Source organism: Pyrus communis, chromosome 2 (assembly GCF_963583255.1).
Source record: "Pyrus communis chromosome 2, drPyrComm1.1, whole genome shotgun sequence".
In the NCBI taxonomy this organism is placed as follows: Eukaryota; Viridiplantae; Streptophyta; class Magnoliopsida; order Rosales; family Rosaceae; genus Pyrus; species Pyrus communis.
This window is the reverse complement of record NC_084804.1, coordinates 14,014,073-14,037,959: the sequence shown is the minus strand read 5'-3', so window position 1 is coordinate 14,037,959 and position 23,887 is coordinate 14,014,073. Positions and strand designations below refer to the sequence as shown.

Here is a 23,887-nt window from a genome sequence, read left to right as displayed (position 1 = left end):
ATATGTGTGCTAAAAAGTTACTAACTTAAAAAATAAAGTTTTTAACCACTTATCTAAAAACACGTGATCTACCATTCGTATTCCGGTCAATGAAAAATTTCTCTTATTATTTGTTAATGCACTAACTATTTTGCCAAGTAAGATTACATTCCTTTAAAATGGGCAAAGTGCAAGACTATGCCATTGCGAGATACACACTACACACAAAGGAGAGAAGGCTTTGGTTTTTGTACACATCATGGCCTTCTCAGCAGCAAATCTTCTTTTCATCTCATCCACATCCCCAGCTTCCATAATCAGACATCCAAAACACACAAACTCTAACATAACCACCACCCTCTTGCCCAAACCCTCATCACTCTTCCCTCTCTCACAACAACGCGCCATCTTGAGGACAAACACGCGCTGCTCCGCTCTCTCCCAATCCCTCACTCACCCCGAATATATTCCCAACCGAATCCCAAACGAAACCTATGTACGAGTCGTGGACACGACCCTACGGGACGGAGAACAAGCTCCGGGGGCGTCCATGACTCGGCTAGAAAAGCTGGCCATTGCACACCAGCTGGCGAAGCTAAGAGTGGATGTGATAGAGGCGGGGTTCCCGGCTTCGTCCAAATATGATTTGGAGACAGTGAAGCTGATAGCAAAAGAGGTTGGAAGCCGTGTTGACGAGTGCGGCTACGTGCCTGTCATATCTGCATATTGTAGGTGCGTTCGTAGCGACGACGTCGACGCTGCATGGGAGTCGGTGAAGGACGCGACGCGCCCGCGCCTATGCATATTCATATCGACCAGCGAAATCCACATGAAGTATAAGCTGAACAAGACTGCCGATCAAGTTCTCGAACTCGCGAAGGAGTCGGTGAGGTATGCCAGAAGCCTTGGAGCTCAGGACATTACGTTTGTCTGTGAAGACGCTGGAAGGTGGTTAACTCTCTATCTCGTTCTTTCCAAAAACAATTTATATGAAACCGATTTACTATCACATGAGGTTCTAATTTAATAAAGTAAAGATATGTGAAGAGATACCTACACATTACATTATACTGAAAATAATATTTTAGCCCTGAGATTTAACTTATTTCACTTAGAACTCGATATAAATTTTTTAGTCGAATAAAACCGATCGATTAAATTCCAGATGAGCAAATTCATTAACACTATTTGGATGAGGGAAATAAACTTGAAATTTGAATAAAAGTCAAAATTTATAAATTGACATACACCAATTCCCTTGTTTAGATTCATAAACATAGAAATTTAGAATTTCCGCATGGAAAAAAAAATTTGGAATTTGAGACCTTCAATTCCTAAGTTTAAATTTCATGTAAATAGGTGTCATTTCCCAATTTCTATGATTGAGAGTTTAAAAATAACAAATTCTGCATTCAATTCTATTGTTCATTTTTCGTCATTTTAACATTCACAAATTCTAAAAAATAAAATCCCGTCATTTCACCAAACAAAAAAATTCACAAATTCTAGAAAATAAAATCACGTCATTTCTTTATCCAAACGGAATGTAATTATGTTTGACTTTACAAATATTTAAAACAAAAATAAAAAGAATAATAGTCCACCATCCACCAAACTAACAGTTAGGGCGAGTAGACCTGAGTTTTGAAAGTCAACTATATCAGTATGCTTCTTGTTCGAACTTTTGAATCCCCTTACATAATTTAGACTAATTTAATGTAAACTGTCCCTCGTATAAAAGAAGGATCGGGCTTAAAAACTAATTGATTATATGCTTTTAATTAATCTGAATTAGGTCTGAGAAGGAGTTTCTATATCGAATATATGGGGAAGCTATCAAGGCCGGAGCAACAACTTTAACATTCACAGACACTGTTGGCTACAATTTCCCCAGCGAAGTGGAGCAATTTGTTAAGGACTTGAAAGCCAATGTAATAGGGATCGAAAATGTAATCCTATCCATGCATTGCCATAACGATTTTGGTCTCGCCAATGCCAATACAATAGCTGTATGTGCACGCGTCACTCTTGTAGTACTGAATTCAAAATTGATCAGCCACTCTCAGTACCTCTTGAATTTTAATATTGTTTACATACTATAGGGAGCATATGCTGGTGCCAGACAAGTTGAAGTTACGATCAATGGCATTGGTGAGAGGGCTGGAAATGCTTCATTAGAGGAGGTAAATCTCTATTTTTGTCATCAATATACAATTATTGCTCATATTATGTTATCTTATAAGAAAAGATCTTACTTTGACAAAAAGGATGGAATAAAATAGCAATTATCTGATCAATGATCTAAATCAACAGTCTAACTACAACTTCATGTTTGTTCCTATACGTAAAGTTTGTGATGGCCGTCAAAACTCGTGGTAAGGACATGCTTGGGGGACTTCATACAGGAATAAATACAAAGCATATTGTAGCCACTAGCAAGATGGTAATTCTTCTTCTTCGTTTGTTTCCTTAAATTTACCTGGTTAGTTTGGTTGGTCTGATTTACCTGAAATGTTAAAACTCTTTGCATGCACTAATTAATAAGGTGGAAGAGTACAGCGGATTATCTGTACAACCACATAAGGCTATAGTTGGAGCTAATATTTTCTCTCATGCCAGTGGAATTCACCAGGTTATATTTCCATATTAACTTTTATTTTGCAGTTGAAATATATAAATAAATGATTACATAAAATACACATACACATATATATAAAGAGAGAAATCTCCTTTGTGTGTGTGTGTTTTAGGATGGAGTTCTTAAAAACAAGAGCACCTATGAAATTATTTTGGCTGAAGATATTGGCTACGTCCATTCTCATGACACTGGCATTGTCCTAGGAAAACACAGGTTCGTAATAAAGGATAATACTTGCGTCAACCTCATAAGTATGAATTAGTGTTTAAACATCTCACATTATATTTTTCTACAGTGGCCGTCATGCTTTGAAGTCTCGCCTCTTGCAGGTATTAATCGAAAATTATTTCTGAATTTTTTTGTTTGAACTTTGAGATATTATATGATGAAAATAAGTTCTCTACAGTAATTACTTTTTTTTTTTTTTTTTTGGTATTATTATTTAGCTTGGCCATGATCTGGACGAAAAGAAATTTCACGAGGTGTTTGAACATTTCAAGTCGTTGGCTGAGACAAAGAAGGTAACAATGAATTAAGTCGATAAATAATCTTAATTCTGCAGTCAAGTCCTTATGTTTGATTGGTTTTGCACCTTGCAGAGTCTTACGAATGAGGACCTAGAATCATTGGTTTATCAGGCGGCCAATTAATTCCCTAGCCGCTAAAGAGAAAATCCTCCATTGTCCATTCTGGGCTCGGAGACTTTCCTTCTTGATCCCTTTCCTCTCTTCCCCTCTTTTCTTATATTATTTTATAAGCATTTTCATTTAGGGGTTGTGGTTGCTCTTTCGATCTAATGAACAGAGCCTTGATGGTCGTAGCCGGTCTCTCACTCAGTCGATGAGTGTTGTGTGCGCGCTTTTTTGTGGCTTGTACACTTGAAAAGAGATTATTAGTAGAAAGCTAAACCTTTATTGAAGATGAGTCATAACTGGGCTTCTTTGCTGATAATTTCAAGATCATAAGAGGGTGGTGCGGTACTTTCCTCATGATGCCTTCACGGTGGTTATTACAAGGTTCAATCCTCATGAGTGTTATCTTTCATGTTGGTTGAATTAAAATCATTTGTGGCTCAAGAATTGTATTTTAATTATTTGAATTTTTAATTGTAGACTTGTGGTGTTTTTGGATTTCCGATTGATTTTTTTTCCTAAGTAAGGTTTGCTATTGGGATCACGTTTAACATGCCTATTCTATATAAGTTCTCGATCGTTGTTAATAAAATTTCATTCCATCTCAAAAACGGTGGCCATGTAAATCTAATGTTCTTCTATGCCATGGCATAACATTAATGCACTTATTTCTTTTCTTTTCTTTTTTTTTTTTTTTTTTTTTTGTTCAAAACGATAAATTTTTTGTCAGATTCAATGTTAGATTACCCACGGGGTTCAAACACACGTCGCTATGCAAGAGCTCAACTCATTTCCACCACAGTGGTAAAAGACCACTTACTCGCACCTTTCGCTTTAGTTTAGGCTTTGGATTTGATAAGGGTTTTTGATGTTTCTCTTCAACAAATGTTACTGGCAGTGGCAGTCACCCATCCAAGAAACAAGCATCCACCAGTCAAAGTTGAGGTACAGTTCATAAAAAGAGCAAAGAGCCTCAATTTCGTCCATGCCAAGCTTGAGTTAGAGAACAAAAATAAATGGATCAAGAGCTCCAACAGCTCGACGAGCTATTTCTCGTGCTTGAAAATAGTCTCATATACAGGACTCGCCAAACAAATGACAAACTCAGGAACCGATTTCATGTATTGCTTGAAAATACATAACCTCAGAGATTGATGATTCATCATGATCTACAAAAACATTATACAACACACTTTCAAAGTTCTAAAACCTAAATACCAAGATGTTTTTTGTCATCCAAGAGTTTGTACCAGTGTTTTTTGTCATCCAATAATTGGAGTAATTTACTTGCACGCGACCCTGCCTCCTCTATCTGGATCAACTACTTAGCTCACATGCCTTTGCCTAGTTCAGAAACATAACACCGATTCCACTGGTAATCAAAATATCACCTGAAAACATGACTCTTCACGTGTTTTGTGTTTCTTTGACTTCTTGACATGATGGTCATTATTGACTGAAACTGCTTCGGCACTGGTTCTACTAGGCTCTTGCAGAACTGATTCTCCATCGTTTCCCTTCCTCCTCTTAGCACTCCTGCAAAATTTTTCAACAATTACAATGCAGAATCTACCTTTTTTTCTTTTCCAAAATGGATTTTATACTTTTAAATACAAACTCTTTCAAGTTAAATCCAAGGTCAGAGAAATACCCATCCGTTAGTGAAGTATCTTCCATTTGTTTATCCAACCAGAGAATGTTTCCTGTGTGAGCCGGAAGCAAGGAACCATAAATGTACAGTGTTTCCTCATCCACACTGCAAGCGTAATGCAAATGCAATGTTATGGAAGCACACAAGTAACAAACACTTTTTGAAAAACGAAGTACAATAAAAATCAAATGTGTCACTTAGTTGCGAAGCTACAATGTAACAAAATGAGTACCGAACCACGTATATACTGCACAGAAGTATAGTCAACTAGATTTTTTTTAGTTCACAAGATATGCAGAATCCCCACAATATGAACACTTAAGCATGCATCCTACCTCTCCATCGTCACTATTTCATGACTCAAGCATCTAATTCACAAATCTCGAAAATGATTGTGAGTTGTGACTTTTTGGAGTACAGTTTAGAATGTGTTACAACTTGGCTTTAAAACCGAAATCCACATTAATTGACAAGGTAAGGGAGGAGGGAGGGTGGGTTTGGGAAGGAGGATGCCTAAAAGAACGAAAACAGCATTCCACGGTAAAATAAAGAAAAGAGTATACCACTAAAAGCAATGCTAGAGTGACCATATTTTCAGACCACATTCTGTGTCAGGTGGGGTTAACTTATGACATCAACCATTATGACCAGTTGGTAACTGATTGAACACCTGCCAGTGCCACGTGACGTTGATTACTCATGCGGTTCAAAAATGCAGTCTCTTCAGCATTGCTCCTACCAAATATCAGTTTTCTTTCAAATCATAAAAAGGTAATTATAATCAAAGGTCACCTTTTGACTAATAGTCGTATCATGGTCCCAACTTTAATTACATGCCGCTTGTGGGATCTGCTAACAAATAATTGCTTGCCATGTTTCTAAGAGAAGATTGGTACACCAGAAGGAAGATGAATTACTATTGGAAAGATTAAGGATAACAACATTGAAACACAATGATGAAGAAGACTCTTACAGATTTATATCGAAATTCTTCGCGAATATCTTTGTCTGTTATGACGGCAGATGAGAAGCCAAGAATAATGACATGAATTGATTCTTGTTTGACTTTCACAACCTTTCCTTCTGCAGTGGCAGAACATCACAAATCAAACAGCAGGATCAACATTACTGGATACAAATGCAAGTGTATCATTTGATACAGAATGAATTTTTAATTCATAACAAAATAAATCAAATTTTGAGCATAATATCCTTGAAAGGGATAAAATTTGTATGTGTGTTACTTTATTAGTTAATGCAGAACAAGAATACTACCTACAAGCATATCGGGCTTTGGAGAATAAAGTAATAACTTTGCTTTTAGCCTGACAGTAAAATAAGGATGAACACCGGGAAGAATCTTTGCTTCCTTATCTAAGATGTTGAATTCATAAGCCAATACAATACCCTCAAATATATCATTGTACCTGCATGGGAAACCAGAGACAGAAAATTAAATTCCCAAGTTGCTAAGACATCACAAACACGTGAAACAGAATATTATTCCAACGAGAGCCACAAACACCCTCAACACTTGACCAATACAGACCAAGCCAACTGTTGAATTTGGAGGGTTACAGTAAAAAAACAAATCCGAAAACAATGTATGAAGATATCATTCTTAACTCTGAATCTCTGATAAATCAGCTTTCATTTGTACTCTTTCTTAAGCAAATTATTTGTTTGTTGCAAGGTATTGTTGGAACATTTCAGAAAATACACACAATGGGGGAACAAAGTCTGTTTCTGTTCGAAATTCCAAATAAATAATTGGTACTTTTAATCATAGTCTCCAAAAAGGTCATGTTTTTATTGGGAACTTTAACTCAACCGACTCCAATGAATTAGCTCTCAATCATACTCTTTCTTTAGCAAATTACTTGTTTGTTGCAAGGCAGAGTCCAAACAACGGCAAACATTGTGGGAACATTCAGAAGTTACAACAAAATGGGTGGCAAACATCTGCTTCTCTTCGAAACACCGAACGAGTAACCCGGTATTTCACAAACAGAGTCTCCAAAAAGCTCATGCTTTTTTTTCTAAATTCAACACAACTGACTCAGCCAACACAAAAAAAGGAAGAACCACTACGAATAATACTTACGCGAGCAACATCGAAACCAATCATACAAACAGTACCAAGCTTCCAAATCCTTAAAAAAAATCAAAATTTTGAAAAATTAAAGAAAGGGTTGCTGAGAAGGTACCTCAAAAGCATCGAGCTGAGCTCGCGCAGGATTGCTTTGTGGACATTATCGCTCGTCGACGGATGCAAATACACCACCAAATTGGTATCCGAAACGCTCAGCCCCTCCATTGAGCGCGCCCCAAATCAAACCGGAGCTGGGGTTTTTGCGACTATGGCGGAGTGCCTAAAACCCTAGCAGAGCGCTGGAACGTTGATGGGTTTATTCAAAATTTCACACTTTATTTTGGGCCCGGCCAAAGTTGGGCCGCAGTATTCAAACTGAGGTCCTAACTGATAAGCAGGAGGTGGGTCCCACACCGTTAAATCAGAGCCGTCAAAATATGTTTGTAGATCAAGAGAAACCGGAGCGTCTCAAATTTCTTCAGAGGCAAAAGGTTAGAGACGAGCGTGAATGGAAGCATGTAAGTTTTCATCTGGGTTTTGATAATTGAGCTTATTTAACTAAAAATACTAATTTGTTCGATTAAAAATGACAATTGAGATTAAAGGCCTTTCGTTTTGGATTATTTGTGGGCTGGGGATATGCAGAAAATTGGATTAAATTAAAGCTTGTGTTGCAGTGTTAGCCTCTACTCGAATATTTATTGGGAAAATTAGTAAAATTTCTGCAATTTTTAATATCTGATTTTCTGGGTTTGGATTGCTTGTATGTGATGCTGTTAATTTTGGGGGGTTAGTCTTTTGGACCCTTTTTCTTCCACCTAAATTTGTTGGCTTTCGATTCATCGGATGTTAAAGTTTTAATCTTGGCAGAAGCCTGAATCATCTGCATTGTGATTTAGAATTATGATTGGTGCAAATTGAAATTCATGAAAATCGCACCTTCGAAAAGAAACTGGGTGGGTTTGTGTATAACTTATCTGCATTCGAATGACCCCAACACATTCGTTTTCAGTTTCATATGTCCGAATGAGTGGAGTTATTGCCTATCATATGACTAGCAAAAACCGACACTCGCGTGTATAAGTTTTTGGGAGGATGCAATGCGTGAGGAACACTTATTCCCTATCAATGGATACTTGTGCAGATGATGAATTTAATTTTTTGTGTTCATTTCTCTTTTTCGCTTGTGGAATTTTCCATTTCAATTTCCCTGTGGTTTGTTGCTTTGATTTTGCATTGCGAACGTGCATCACATCCATTAACTTTCATTGGTTCTGTGAATATAGTATATATTCGTGTGATATTGTGAACTTCACAGCTTATGCATTTGAGAATTACAGAATGACTGCAGATCCTACTCCAATGGAGTCTGAAGCGGATTTGAACAAGCCGGTTGTGGAGAGTTCAGTTGAAAGGGATGTTCCGAATACTGAAAGTGCAGAAATGCTAGATTCAAACAATGGGACAGAGTTGATTGAAAATGAAGTAAATGGTATCCTGGAACCTTATGTTGGAATGGAGTTTGACTCCGAAGAGGCTGTCAAGGAATACTATGATGCATATGCCACGCGTGTGGGTTTTAGAATCCGTGTTGGTAACTTCCATCGTTCAAATCGTGATGGATCCATTAACAGTCGTAAGTTTCTTTGTAACAAAGAAGGTTTTCGTGACAATAAGAAGTCAAAAAGGGGTGAAGTAAGGAGGTCGAGGGAGGAAACTAGGGAGGGCTGCAAGGCAATGATTATGGCGAGGAAAGAGAAGTCCGGGAAGTGGGTTGTTACAAAGCTTGAAATAAGACATTGTCATCCTATGTGGATTTCTAGGGGCAAGAAAGTCACCATTCCGGCTCCATCACAGGTAGTTGCTTTAACAAAAAAAGTGAGAGTTTTTTAATACATGAATGAATTTATGAATCATATTTCACGGGGAGCTTCTGAAATCGTAGTGTAACAAATAGACCTTTGATTGATTTCGAACTTCTGTGTTCTCCGATATGATACATTTATATAATAACAGATATCATGTGCTTGCAGGATGAGAAAGACAAGAAAATTCGTGAGCTATCTGCAGAGCTTTATCGGTCGAACCAACAGTTAGCAGAGTGCAGAAAAACACTTGAAATGGTTCTGAAAGAGGTAGACCAACACGGAGACCGCCTTACTAAAAGTGTTCAAAATATAGTTAAGAATGTAAAAGAGATTGAAGACAAGGATCGAGAGAAATTATAACATTCTTAGTTATAACAGTATAACTTATATCATTAACATTCTTAGTTATAACAGTATAACTTATATCATTAACATTCTTAGTTATAACAGTATAACTTATATCATATCCCCTACTATGCTAATTAAAATGGCCGGATTTGCTAGGCTTTTTAGACAGTCTAGTAGATGAAATAAGAGATGGTAGCCTTACTGCTAATTGCGAGGTTCTGTATCATTTTATATACATTTTTCATTGGTTAAATAGAAAAGCTCCCTCCGGTAATGTGGGATGACCTCCAGCTTTAGTATGTTGTGATGCTGACCTGTTATTCAGTAGCTCAAAGGTATGAAAGCGAGATGCAGTTATGCAAGGACGAGGTTCCTGGTGCCCGCAGATGCCATTCTCTTTCACACAGGTGCAGACATCGGTGTCAGCATTGGAATTGGTTGAATGGCTGAACCGTATGAGGCCTTGCATAGCCGAAGCCTGGTATGGTCACTGAAAGTCCTGAATAACTTGAAGGGAGATACTTCGTTCATTCCCTTGGATGCACAATTTCTACTTACCTGCTAATCACAGTTTGACACCAAGTACAAAAAAATGTTCTTGTGTTTTTATAGTTGGGGTGGTAACTGATTTTTCCGTTGGGACGTCGATATTATGAAAATAAGAGCTGCTTTTTCCTTTATCTTGAATCCTTCTCTCGTTGGCCAGTATGAGAAATGACCTCAATGTGTGCACCACCACTACCACCACCACCAGTATCCTAACCGGTAACAAAAGTCTGGACTTTTTCGTTTTAAGGGTTTGACAGTGTGTCCAATTTCTAAGGACAAAGAAAGGGATCCGGGGACTTTATGATCGTAGAAGGGGGAGGGGGATGACCTGCCAAATTCACATCAAAAATTGACAACATCAACACAAACGAAATCTTGAATTGTGTATAGAAAAAAGACGAACCACTTCTATTCTCGGAGCTGAGGTATATGAGGAATGGCTTTTTCGTCCCTTTCATCCAGTGGTCAGGACATTGTCTTTTCGTGTAGAAGACACGGGTTCGTTGCTGAGTGACTGCTCGCTATTTGGCTAGAAAAGACGGTATAGAAGCTTCTTCTCTCCCAAAATTAACTTGGCTCCTCAATTCGTATGTAACCGATTTACGGAACTTTATGTTTATGATCGGAACTGCTTATATTATAAATCGCTCTTTGTAATGATCATCTCTGCAAAAAAAAAAAAAAAAAAATCGATTAAATATGAAATTTGGTAAAAGAATCACGAATCATTTATCTATTTGTTACAATTGATTGACTAAACAGTCTTAATTCTAATTGAGTTTTTTAGAGATGACCTTTATAGAGATTTATATTATAAACACGAAAATTTGTAAATCAACTGCTGTGAATTGAGGAGGAACTCCTCAGTCTTGAGGAGCCAAGCCTTAGCTTTAGCTTAGCGAAACGAAGATATCATGATGAGAGAACTCATATGGTCCTGTAGTTCCTTCAATTCCAATAGCCAATGTTGACGCCAACGCCCCTGTGAAAGAGAACGGTTGTACCTCCAGCCACCGGAAATCTCGTGCTTGCATAACTACATTGGTATTCCGTACATTTTAGCTACTGAATAACTTGAAGAAAAGTGCCCGGCTCCTTCATTTGGAATGTTAATAACCTGCTAATCAGAGTTTAACACTATATGTGAACTTTTATTATTGTGTATGGCTTAACTTTCAACAACGTTAATTAAGGCGAATATGGCTTCTAATTTCCAGTCATTTAAATTTTGTGAGTAATGCTTTTGTTGCATCAGATGTAATCAAATTATCAAACTGTAGCCGATTAAAGGTTTGTACTCCTTTTCTTTTTGGAGTTTTTATTACAAATGATCTTTGAAACTAACTTAATTCATCATTTTGGTCTTTCAATTTGAAAATCAATTAATGTCGTTCCTGAAATTTATTGCCGCATATCTATACGATCCTTGCCGTTTGATTTTGTCAAATTTTATGTTAATTTGATTACGTAGCAAACCCGGAGTCCACACAATCACTTTCTGAAATTTTAAAAGCCAGGAAAAGCCTGCAGACCCTGTTGGCTGCTTCCTTTGCCTAGTTTATTATTAGCACGTTTAGGTTATTAGCTTTGATTTTCCCAAATATAATGCTGTACTGAATTGCTTCTTATATCGGTCAGATGAATCCGATATATGTTGTTGTTTCAGTCTTTGTTTTAGATTTTTTTTCATTTGCATCGAGACACTTGTGTTTTCCTTTTTAGGTTTATTTAATTTCTAAATTATTTTAGTTCCACGTGGCGTCTAATTATTACCGTGTGAACTCCTTGTTTGTTAAGTCATCAATATAAGAAAATTTAACAAGGTCAAACGAAAGGACCACATTAATATGTGGTGACCGGGGTCTTCGTCGTCCAAAATAATAAAATGATAAATAACAGTAAAGTAAGGATGAGAATTTTTGGTAGGACCAGTGTACGAAATGGCTGCGGCATCGAATCTGGGATGTATACGTAGTATCTCTCTAGATCTAGCAAAGCAAAAGGGCGGTAGATTGTTTGCTCTCATGTTTGAGTGTCATTTTTATTCCTTTTTATTTTGTACGGTCATGTTTAAGTTATGTTAATATTTTATATTGATATTTTTATAAAGATAATAAGACAAAAAGTAATAGGAATATAAAATATTAACGTGGTTTAACCGTGACAGCACAAATAGGAGGGGATGAGAATGGCACTCAAACAGGAGGATAGACAATTTGCCTCCAAGCAAAAGACCCCCTAACGTAATTCGAATGGGGGCTAACTGTTGAGTTCACCCTAGCCTCGCAGGTGGGCCCCTGCAATTTCAAGCCATAGCTTATGACTAATAAATTTTAGGAATGACATTACAACAACAACAAAGTTTTTTCCCATTAAGTGGGGTCGGCTGTAGGAATTCTAGAACGTCATTGCACCAGGTTTTGTGCCATATCTTCCGTTATATCCAAATACTCCAAGTCTTTTCTTAGAGTCTCTTCCAAATATTTCCTAGGTCTTTCTCTATCCCTTTGGCCCTGAACCTTTATCTCGTAATTGCATCTTCTAACCGGAGTGTTTGTAGGCCTTTATTTCACATGCCCAAACCACCGTAACCAATTTTCTCTCATCTTTCTCGTGTGCCCACATACAACAAAGCATTATCATCTCCACTACTCTCATTTTATGTACGTGTTGATGCTTCACGGCCCAACATTTCGTGCCATAAAACATTGTTGGTCTTATTGTCATCCTATAAAATTTTCCCTTGAGCTTTAGGAAGAACATTGATTAATTTAAATTGAATGACCAAAATGATGAGTTAGAAGCTACTTAGTACTACGGTCTGGTAGTATTTCTTATCACTTGTAAGTGAGAAGTCTTAGGTTCGATTCTCGCTAAAAGCGAGTTTGAACCACATTATTGCTAGTTCATTGTGAGGCTATACTTAACTCTTTTTCTCTTAATGTAGATAATATCATTTGTTAAAAAATAATAAGTTAGAATGGACTCCATATAATGGACTTTTAGGTCAAGGCGATTTATATAAATTTTATGTTTTAATTTTCTTACATAATGACAAGTTTATCTTAAACGTTTTCAATGGCGTATTGTGAATCACACGTGGCCAAGACTATTAGTTGAACGTCCTAGGCTGATGTTAACTTTCAACAACCCTAGGCTGATGTTAAATTTCAACAACCCTAGGCTGATGTTAACTTTCAACGACCTTAATCAAGGTCTACTCTGTTAACTTTCAACAACCATAATTAAGGCTCTACTCCTTGGAAATCTTATTGACCAAAAATAACATGGCTTCTAATTTTCAGTCATTTTAATTTTGTGAGCAATGCTTTTGGTGCATCAGATGTAATCAGAATATCAAAATAGCTTGTTCACTCTTCTAGGAGGCACTAGGCGGCTGACGACCGTCTCGATTAGTCCTTAAGAAATGACACTTAAATCTGCTTAAGCGTTAGCCTAGCCCAACTAAGCATCTGCCTAGACCATCTAGACCTACCTAGGTCACACCTATCACTTAAACAAAAAATTGATAACTTTCATTTTGCATTTTATATTTTCGATAAAATGTAAAAGACTTTTTAAATATTTGGATGAACACTCATTATATGTTTATTTCCCATGTTTTCTATATGTTCTAATACTTTGTAATTTATATGTCATTTTATTTTGCAATTTATGTATTCCAATACAGTTATGTGTTTTTTAGTATAAATAGACACTTATTTATATGATATATAATAAATTTCTTAAATCCGCCTAGCCACTTAGGCGCTAGGCTCCAACACGTTGCCCAACTAGCACCTAGGGTTGTTTAGAACCTTGAGCCTATTAAAGGTTCTAGTCATTTTTTTTCGGGTTTTTATTACATATCTAAAATAAATATAACTTATTATTTTGGTCCTTAATTTAAAAATCAATCAGTGTCGTTTTTGAAATTTACTACCACACATTAATGTGGTCCTTACCGTTTGATTTCGCCAAATTTTCTGTTAATTTGATGATATAACAAACATGGAGTCCACACAGTCAATATTTGAAATTAAAAAAAAAAAAAAAAAAAAAAAAAAAGGCACAGTCTCCAGGCTCTGTTTGCTGCTTCCTTTGCCTAGTTTGATTATTAGCACGTTTAGGTTATCAGCTTTGATTTTCCCAAATATAGCTAAAGGATGCTGTGCTGAATTGCTTCTTATATCAAAGAGATGAATCCGATATATGTTGGTGTTGCTGTTTCAATCTTTGTTTTAGATTTTGTAATTTGCATTGAGAGACTTGTGCTTTCTTTTGTGGTTTTATTTAATTTCTAAATTATTTTGTTAGTTTCTAAAGATTTTTTTAAATTTCAAAAAATTAATTTTTTCCATATGATCCACATGCTGCCTAATCATTGGTTGTGCGGACTCCATCTTTACCACATTATTAAATTGACAGAAAATTTGATATAATCAAATGGCAAGGATCACATTGATATGCGGTAGTAAATTTCAAGAACGACATTGACTGATTTTCAAATTGAATGATCAAAATGATGAGTTAAGTCAATTTCAGAATAGATATATACAACATTGCTCCTACGACCACATCCTTACATGGTGATCACGCTAATAGAGCAGTGTTATTTTGTCACACATACGTTTATGTGAAATTGAGTCACACATTTTATATAAAGATCAACAAAAGTTAGATTTGCAGTAGGATGTACTTCATATTAGGCTTGGCAAATGAGTCGTGTTTGTGTCATTTTCGTGTCATATACCCGTTATTTTAATGGATTGTGTCAAATATGTTATCTTAACAGGTGACCCATTAACGACCCCTTTCGTTAACAGATCATGTATATTTCTTGTTGGATTAACGGGTCATGCTAGAAATTGTCATGTCTAATGTCTAGATCTAGTAAACAATATCTTATCAGATTCTTAACAGGTGATCCGATAAATGATCCAACTTGTTAACGAGTTCTTAATGGGTTACTCGGTAAGTACTTGACTCATTATTAGGTTGACCAAAAAGTCCTTATTTTCATATTATTTCTTGCCAGGTTAACGGATCGTATAAAAAAGTGTCAAACATGCTCCATATAATAGACGTTTAAGATAAACACTTTTTATATAAGTTCTTGTTATAATTTTCTTATACAATAATGTTAGAGAAGTATTATTGACACTCCAAAAATCTCATTCTACACTTCTCATAAGTATATTTTTCTTTCTAATTATAGAAAGTTTGGAGTGTAGAATGAGAATTTTGGAGTGCCAATAACAATTCCTTAATATTATATTATCTTAAACATCTTCACAATGGTGTGCGGTACGAGAAATTTTTTATTGTGACCAGAACACGGATGATATACTATATGTTTTTATACAAGTGGTGAAAAATTGTATTTTTTAAGTCATTAAATTTTTAATACATATATTCCACTATATGTATAATGATATGTAATGTATCATTCTATATTTCGATCACACTGAAAAATCTCTAGGTAGCTGTTTGCCAGTATAATCAAGAATTCGTGAATCACGAGGTCAACAAGTCTTCTTCCTACTTTAAATAAGAAAAGGACATTGATCCGCATCCTTTTAAATACCCCCTTCTTTTTTTTTTTCTTTTTTCCTTTTTTTGGGTCAATTCTTTTAAATGCCTTTAGTCCCTCACAACCTCACCACATTCATTTTTATTTTAAATAATAAAAAGATAAAATTTAGAGATAAAATTTACAAATTAAATAATATATCATCAATAAAAATGAGATAAACCAATCAATTTTTATGTCTTTTAATTTTCAAAATTCTATCTCTTTAACATTACCCTTTTACTTTTGTTATAAAAATCTCACAACTTTAAAACCATCCAAAAAGTTACAACAAAAATCCAATAACAAACCCCAAAATGTTGGTTCAATAAAGATTTGGATTCTCCATTCAAGTTGGAACTTTTACAAATGTATTTTTTTCAGTCAATAGCTCTGATTTGGGTTAATAAATACCAAAAAATATGATTCCATTTTATAGATGCTAAAGTCTCATGATGAAATAAATCAACATGTTACCAATGTGAGGTGGAATACTTTTTGTATTAAAAAAGAAAAATGTATGCATTCCTTTTATAAACGGATGAGCTCATTCTCTCACTTACTTATAAAGTATCTTCATCTTAAATGTTTCATAACTAAACCTTTCAATCTTCTAATCTTCATTTGAAGATCATCCATATAAAAAATAATTCAAATCGGATATCGTTTAGTCATCTAAATGTATGAAAAAAAATCAACGATTCATTATAAATATGTTACTTGTTATCAACACCGTTGATTTATTGATATATTTGGATGACTAAAAGATATCTAATTCGAATGATTTTTATAAAGATGATTTTCAAATGAAGATTAAAAGACTGAATGGTTACAATTATGAAACTTTTACGATTAAGATATGTTATTTGCAAGTGGAGAAGTGAGTTTATTCCCATAAAAAAAAATGAAGTATTCGGTGTTCTGAGAAGCAGCATAGCCAGCCCCTAGGCAATAGGCCGTAAGTTGCCGCTGCGACAATCCCCGATCGGTCTGAAAATCGGAAAGCTTGTTAAGCGGCTCCTTGGGCTGAGTCAGGTACGGTAGGAGGGAATCTATAGAGTGCGGAATCTGAATTTTTTATTTTTTATTTTTTATTTTTTTTATTTTTTTTTTATGCAAACCTTCGAAGAAGAAGATGGCTTGTCTACATGTTGTCGTTTCGCCAAAGGTTGCCTGTTTCGGTTTTTCATTCAAACTTTTTGTCATCACTTTTCGTTTTCTTTTATTTTAATCAGCAAGTGACTTTTCATTTTTATTATTATTATTGTCTGTTTGTAAGACACCACTGTCTCTCACCAATAATATCTGTACTTTTTTACTTTGTTTTGGCTATGTCTATACTATATATTAATAATAGCACACCTTTTATCAATTTTTTTTTTATTTTTAACAAACACCTTTTATCAATTAAAAGCTAAGGAGAATATAAGTGTATATAGTTACTTATTTATATGATAAATAATAAATTTACTTAATATGTTTAGTTTGTCAAGTCATTTAAACGTTAGGTCCTACTTCACCACTCGACTAGCGCTTAGCATCTTTTAGAGCCATGCAATTATTATCCTTAAAAAAAATCTTTGGATTCAAGAGAAAAGAGATTAGTTTGGCTCCTCAATGAACAAGGAGTTTCTCTTTAATTGCCGATATATGGGATTTTATGCTCTTATGATCAGAAACGTTCATGTTATAAAACATTTTGTAAATGTCATCTCTAAAAAAATCAATAAACTACGAGATCTTTTAGTCATCAAATTGTATAAAAACATATGAAAGAATCTAGTAAAAGAATTACAAAACCATCTGTCCATTAGCTACAATAATTGACTAGAGGACTTTATTTTCTATTGTTTTTTTTTTTTGGTTGACAACGGGGCATAATTGTCACATCCCGGCCCGGGGCGGATCACTTCCCGGGCCCGCTCCACCACCTTAACACGATATTGTCCGCTTTGGGCTTACCATTCCCTCACGGTTTTGTTTTTGGGAACTCACGAGCAACTTCCCAGTGGGTCACCCATCATGGGATTGCTCTAGCCTCACTCTCGCTTAACTTCGGAGTTCCTACAGAACCCGAAACCAGTGAGCTCCCAAAAGGCCTCGTGCTAGGTAAGGATGAGAATATACATTTAAAGATCACTACCCTGGGCGATGTGGGATGTCACAATAATGCCGAAAGAAAATGAAGATTATATAAGAATATAATGAGGTCACGAGACCCAAACTATATTTGCAACTAACAACATATGACAAGAAGGAGGAGTTTGCTAAAAAAAGACTGAACTCAAACTACATGACAAACCCAAACGAGCCAAATTCATCAGCAACAAAATTCTTTTCACCATAGATATGATGAACTTCTATTGATCTTTTAATTTTTGCAAAGTTGTTTATAATACGAACGATTTCAATAAACTAAAGGTAATCGATCACAAGGTGTCTTTAAAAATAAAATAAAAAACCTCCTCAGTCTTTTTAAGGAGCCAACCTCGCTCAAGAGAAAATCCAAAATCCAATAACAAAAAGCAAAAGCTACTTCCTTTGTTCCCCCTTGCCCTTCCCTCTCCTTTCCTTCCATCTTCTCAGGAAACAAACAGAAACCCCCTTGCCCTTCCCTCTTTCCTCTCCTTTCCTTCCATCTTCTCAGGAAACAAACAGAAACCACTACAAGCAACAACATTAGCAAGAAAATAAAGAAATACATAAACCCAATAAGCATCATTACAATCTCGAAGTACGACATACAACCTCTCTCTCTCTGTCTCAAGATTTAGCTTCAGAAATTGACATCTGAAAGTGAAAAATTATTCTTTTTGTGTTTTTTTCTCTTGATTCCCAGATCCGACTACCCAAAAGAGCGCAACACCCAAGACGGCCGGAGAGTGATGTCGTCATCGTCGACAACAAGCGTTCACGTTATGGCCCTGGACGGCCTGGTCAACGTGAACTCACTCTTCACCATGGCCGTCTTTGTGGGGCTTTCTTTCGCGACTCCGGGACAGAGGAGCCTCGAGAACCGGACATCCTGCGACGCCGGGATCAACGTGGCGAAGGAGCTGCTGGTGTTCGAGGTTGTCTCCTTCAGCTTCTTCCTGTTCTCATCGCTGGTGGCGCAGGGACTGAAGCTGGCGATCAACCTGCTCAACAGCAAGGATGTCAAGGAGGCGTTGCATGCCAACATCAATCTGAAGGTGTTGAGATTCGGGATGTTGGGGTCGGCTTTCGGGTCGGTCATGGGTTGCGTGTTTCTGGTGCTGTCGATGGTGAATATGATTCAGATCAGGCTCGGGATGCTTTCGTGTGGCAGCAAATCCTCCGTCCATGCTGTAGCGGCGCTTGTTGTTTTGGTCACGACGGCTCTTTTGGTTTATATTTCTACTGTGGTTTATGCTTTTCTTCACTAGCTGCTGAATACATATTTATGTAAGGGCTGGTTTGGTATTACCATGTTTTAAGAAGAAAAAAAATTGCTTTTACTCTGTTATGGGAATAAGCAATTGTGAAATAAAGCAGTATAGTATTTGGTAAACCTTTTTATAAAAGTGTTTTTGGAAAAAAAAAAAAAAAGAAGGTACGATAATGTTTGGTAAATTTTTATGTAAAACAGCTGTAATTATGTGAAATGACCAAAAAAGATATAATACTAGATATACCTAGGGCTGGAAAAAAATCCCAAAAATCCCAAACCAAACCGAAAAAATCCCGATCCCAAACCAAAAAAATCCCAAACCAAAATTCCCGAAAATTTCGGTATGTCATCCCGAACCAAACCGAAATTTTCGGTATGGGATTCGGGATTACATCTCCGTTTTTTCGGTATTCCCATACCGAATAGAAATAAATATTATATATATATATATATTATTTTTTAATTATAAGAGAATTATTTTTTAATTAATGGTATTGGTAGCCACTAGTGTGATTAATCTTTGTCTCAACTAAATAACTAATGTTTGTTTGTTCAATTTGTTTGTTTCTATATTCCAGTTGTCTCAACTAATGTGATTAATCTTTGGATATTAGTTTCCTGCATACCTAGCCACTAGTGTGATTAATCTTTGGATATTAGTTTCCTGCATACCTAGCCACTAGTGTGATTAATATGTGGATATTAGTTTCCTGCATACCTAGGCAAATCAAGGAAACAAAGGAGCAAAGACCATTATGCATGCATGAACATATCAGTATACATATATTGTATATATATACACGGACAAGGTGGGTACAGGGCATGCAATTAGTTGAGCTCAAATTTTTTTCTTTTGTTTTCGAGTACACAATATAGTTGTTCTTTCAGACATGGGCGCCGCCAAAATTTTCATTTAATTACAACTATGTGGAGGAGGAATCAAAGTTGGAATGTGGGGTGAGATGGCATTAGCCCAAAAACTTTGTGCACAAATGGGTAGTGGGTAGATTGAAACTTAATTTTAGCCCAAAAACATAATATGTCAAATTTTAGCCCAAAAACATAATATGTCAAATTTTAGTCCAAAAGCCCAAAAACATTTCGGGATTCCCGATTTGTCCCGAAATCCCAAAATTATTTCGGGATTCCCGAAAATTGGGATTCCCGAAAATTTGGTTTGGGATTGGTATTGAATTTGGGATTCCCAAAAATTTCGGTTTGGGAATCGGGACAAGGGTTTCGGTATGGGATCCCATACCGAACCACCCCTAGATATACCATTAATTTAATTTTCTTAACAAATAAAGGTGAATTACTAAATATACTTTATTTTTAAAATAAAAATATTTATAAACTTTATCTTAAATATTTATAATTAAGAAATTAAAAAAAAATCATTTTTAATGCCTAAAAATTAATAAATCTCTCTCTCTCTCTCTCTCTCTCTCTCTCTCTCATCTTCTTTATTTCCAAGGCGCTGCTCCATTTGCTTGTCCGTCATCACCTTCACGAACAACCATCCATTTCCATTTCCAATCCCATCATCTTCTTCTGGGTTTCGCAAATTCTGGTGGATTATTTGATGATGCTGCCGCCACTCCCCCATCATCTTTCCCAATCAATTTGATTGGTTGCTTTTTCTTCAACTCGCTCTTCCTCTTGGGCTAGTGGTATGTGGACACGAGGAGCGAAAGGGAAGAGAAAGGGCTTCGGTAAGGTTTCTCGAGACTTTGTGGGAACACTTTTATGGAGAAACACATAAGGTTGAGAGAGACAAGTAGAATAAGAGGGCACGACTGATGATAGAGAGAAAGAAGGTAGGATTAGAAAATTGAAAAGCTCATTTATTTTTTACTGTTAACCTGTGTTTTACCACAATAAGCTATTTTGTTAAAGCTGCTATTTCCAGCTTCTAGTTTTCCGTTTTTTTTCACCCATAACTTTGAAAAAAAGTTAATTTAAAGTGTTTACCAAACACTTAAAATGCTCCAACTTTTTTTCATACCCACTTTTTTAAAAAGTTAAGCCAAGCCAAACCAAGGCTAAATCTCTTGTATGATATCGTGAAAGTGTAAGATAGATCCTTAAGCAACATAAGGACCGACTCTATATTAACTTAACCACCAACCGAAAGAGAATGCATATTTATGCAAGTCTCTTGTACGATATCATGAAAATGTAAGATAGACCTTAAGCAATATAAGGACTGACTCTATGAGTTTGTTTAGATATACTTTTAAAATGACTAAAAGCTTTTTTGGTTAAATTGATTTGAGTTCCAAAAGTACTTTAAGTGATATTTTGAAGAAGCATCAGATATGTACTTCTTGCATGAAGCACTAAAGTACTTTTCTAGAATCTACTTGGATTTTTACTAAGGATTGGTATCAAAAACATTTTCATCAAAAGCGCTTTCACTCATTTTAAAAGCACATCTAAACGAGCCCTATATCAACTTAGCCACTAACCTAAAGAAGATATCGTCTCAGGAAATAGGGCAAGGAACTAAAGTTCTTCTGCAATTCTACACAACTGGAAAGCAAGGCTCACTCACTAGGGCTTGAGTATTTCTATAAAACTTGCATGTAAAGTGAGAGTGTAGGGACCTCAGTTATATACTGTATGCGATGGGTCTTTGATTAGGAGTCATCCCCTTGAGAAAACCTTATCAAAGATTAACCTTATCACCGAGAATCACTTATGCATTATATTGGCTAGTAGAGTTCTAATTTATCTAAGAATGTTTCTAACTTGAATACCAATGGAATACAACTCCTGAAAAGTGTACTACATGTGGCAATCCTAATCTCCTTGTCGTCCCAAAAGTCTTTGTACAAATTACAAAGTGTTCGCTATCAAATAGTACTTACATTCTCCCACTAGAGCAAATACTTTGTAAAGTTGTATAATTATACTTGAGTTGGAAAGAATATGTATTGGCCATGAGATTAGAATTTGACACTTCTTATTTACCAGTCTTTGTCATTGTCAAGCATTTATGTGAACTATAGGGTAACACACTCATTTCACTGAAGAGTACCGTCCCCATAATTACTTACAATAAAACTTACCAACACATAAGACTCCAACAAGATATATGATATGTAAGACACAGCTGAACATGTATTAAATGTGTTAAATATTTGGTCCCTTTTGAGAATTGAAAATGATCCATGTGCTTCTATATGAAACCCTCCGGTTGTCTATCACTTTATAATGAATGAAAAATCATAAAGTATAATGTAATAAACACATTCATGCATTATCATAACTAATAGCTGAACTCTTTAAGGGAACTTGAACAACCTTTCATCATTATTCTTTACTAGCCAAGAAAATGTCAAGCATTCATGATAAAGTTGCTCCCACTGAACCTTAGATAGATGCAATTGTCTAAAGGGTTCTCGGTGAAGCCATGTTCTTTCACAACTCTATGAAACTTCAAGTACCATTGTCATGATGCATGCTTCAATCCATAAATGGATTTGTTGAGCTTGCACACTAAGTTTCTTCCTTCTCCCTCTTTAAAACCTTATGGTTGTTGCATGTAAATACACTATTCTAGATCCCCATTCTGGAATGCCCTTTTTACATCTATTTGATGTAAAATTAAATCAAAATGAGCCTCCATAGACATGATAACCCTAAAAGCATCTTTTGTTGATACATGACTGCATGTTTCTTTGTAGTCTACACCCTCATTCTATGTGAAACCTTTTGCAACGAGCCTGGCTTTGTGCCTTTCTATGTTTCCATTTGAATCCTTTTTTTGTTTTAAAGACCCATTTGCACCCTATGGGTTTTGTTCCTTCTGTTTGTTCCACTAAGTCCCATACTTGGTTGTCTGCCATCGAGCTTAATTCACTCTTCACGCCTCTATCCGCTTGTTTGCATTTGGTCCTGCAATAGCTTCTTTGTAACTCATCGGATCATTTAACTTTGAAAGATCAATGTCAACCTATGTCAAATACACGAAATCACTTAAGGTTGTAGGTTTTCGAACCCTAGATGACTTTCTTACAACACCTGCAACCATAGAATTGTCTTCTTGTGCTTGTTGTTGTTGATGATTTCATGTCATAGCATCTTCAAAAACATCTGGAATAACTGTATTATTATGCAGTTCAGTGTCATGTGCAGCCTCTATCTCGTTGTATGGTTCATCAGAATCATTACTTCTCTTGTTCTTAGTTACTACAGTCATTGGTGCCATTACCCATGTGTTACGATCAACTTCCTCAACTGCAACTTCTCTTTCATTAGTTTCTTCTTCAAATACGAATTCTTTAACCCTTGTTCCAGAATTGCTTGCATTAGACTCTATGAAAACTGTTTTTCCAGTTTCAACAATTCTAGTAGTTTGATTAGGGCAATAGAAAATAAAACCCTTCAATCTGTCAACATATCTAATAAAATGACAACTAACAGTCTTGGAATCGAGTTTCTTGTAGTATGGGTTATAGATTTTTGCCTCTGCCCTACAACTCCATACATGCAGATGGTTCAAACTTGGTTTTCTGCCTGTCCAAAGTTCAAAATGTGTCCCTTCCATAGATTTTGAAGGTACCCTATTTATTATATAATTCACAGTTTTCACTGCTTCACCCCACAAACAACTTGGAAGATTGGTTTTACAAATCATGCTTCTTACCATGTCCATTAGGGTTATATTCCTCTTCTTGGCCACTCTGGTTTGCTTCGGAGTACCTGGTGTGGTATATTAGGCTACAACTCCCTTTTCTTGCATAAATAACGCAAAGGGTCCAAGATGTCTGCCAATTTCAGTATACCTACCATAGTATTTCCCTCCCCTATCAGACCTCACAACCTTGATACTCATTTCCAATTGATTTTCAACTTTACTTTTATAAATTTTAAAAGGTTTCAAGTGCTTTAGACTTTTCTGAAATCAAATAAATGAAGCAAAATCTCAAGAAATCATCCATATAAGTTATGAAATATTTGTTACCTTCCAAGGTATGTGTGGGAAAAGGACCACAAATGTCTGTGTGAATGATATCTAGAGGTTGCTTACTCCTAGTTGAGCCTTCTTTTCTAGTGTTTGTCATTTTCCCTTTAATGCAATCCACACAAAAGTCAAAATCACTGAAGTTCAATGGATGTAAAATTTCGATTTTAACTAGCAGCT

General features: G+C 35.9%; 4 protein-coding genes across 4 annotated transcripts; 3 read left to right on the top strand and 1 right to left on the bottom strand.

The window, feature by feature from the left end:
• The first annotated feature begins 203 nt into the window (after positions 1-203).
• Positions 204-3,942, top strand: LOC137726662 (2-isopropylmalate synthase A-like). The gene is made up of 9 exons (XM_068465598.1): positions 204-927; positions 1,775-1,988; positions 2,082-2,162; positions 2,330-2,422; positions 2,525-2,611; positions 2,730-2,830; positions 2,913-2,946; positions 3,064-3,138; positions 3,217-3,942. The coding sequence occupies exons 1-9, from the start codon at positions 239-241 to the stop codon at positions 3,265-3,267; spliced, it is 1,425 nt and encodes a 474-aa protein (XP_068321699.1). The 5' UTR covers positions 204-238; the 3' UTR covers positions 3,268-3,942.
• A 408-nt stretch (positions 3,943-4,350) lies between these two features.
• LOC137726098 (uncharacterized) lies at positions 4,351-7,336 on the bottom strand. Its single transcript, XM_068464968.1, has 6 exons — positions 7,108-7,336; positions 6,176-6,327; positions 5,874-5,983; positions 5,693-5,778; positions 4,901-5,005; positions 4,351-4,785 (listed from the first exon to the last, which is right to left on the bottom strand). Exons 1-6 carry the CDS (start codon positions 7,215-7,217, stop codon positions 4,629-4,631), a joined length of 720 nt encoding a protein of 239 aa, XP_068321069.1. The 5' UTR covers positions 7,218-7,336; the 3' UTR covers positions 4,351-4,628.
• A 96-nt stretch (positions 7,337-7,432) lies between these two features.
• LOC137726099 (protein FAR1-RELATED SEQUENCE 7-like) lies at positions 7,433-9,252 on the top strand. Its single transcript, XM_068464969.1, has 3 exons — positions 7,433-7,510; positions 8,333-8,849; positions 9,026-9,252. The coding sequence occupies exons 2-3, from the start codon at positions 8,334-8,336 to the stop codon at positions 9,218-9,220; spliced, it is 711 nt and encodes a 236-aa protein (XP_068321070.1). The 5' UTR covers positions 7,433-7,510; position 8,333; the 3' UTR covers positions 9,221-9,252.
• An 8,691-nt stretch (positions 9,253-17,943) lies between these two features.
• On the top strand, positions 17,944-18,820 carry LOC137726977 (uncharacterized). Its single transcript, XM_068465926.1, has 2 exons — positions 17,944-18,063; positions 18,169-18,820. The coding sequence occupies exon 2, from the start codon at positions 18,215-18,217 to the stop codon at positions 18,731-18,733; it is 519 nt and encodes a 172-aa protein (XP_068322027.1). The 5' UTR covers positions 17,944-18,063; positions 18,169-18,214; the 3' UTR covers positions 18,734-18,820.
• The last annotated feature ends 5,067 nt before the right edge of the window (positions 18,821-23,887 follow it).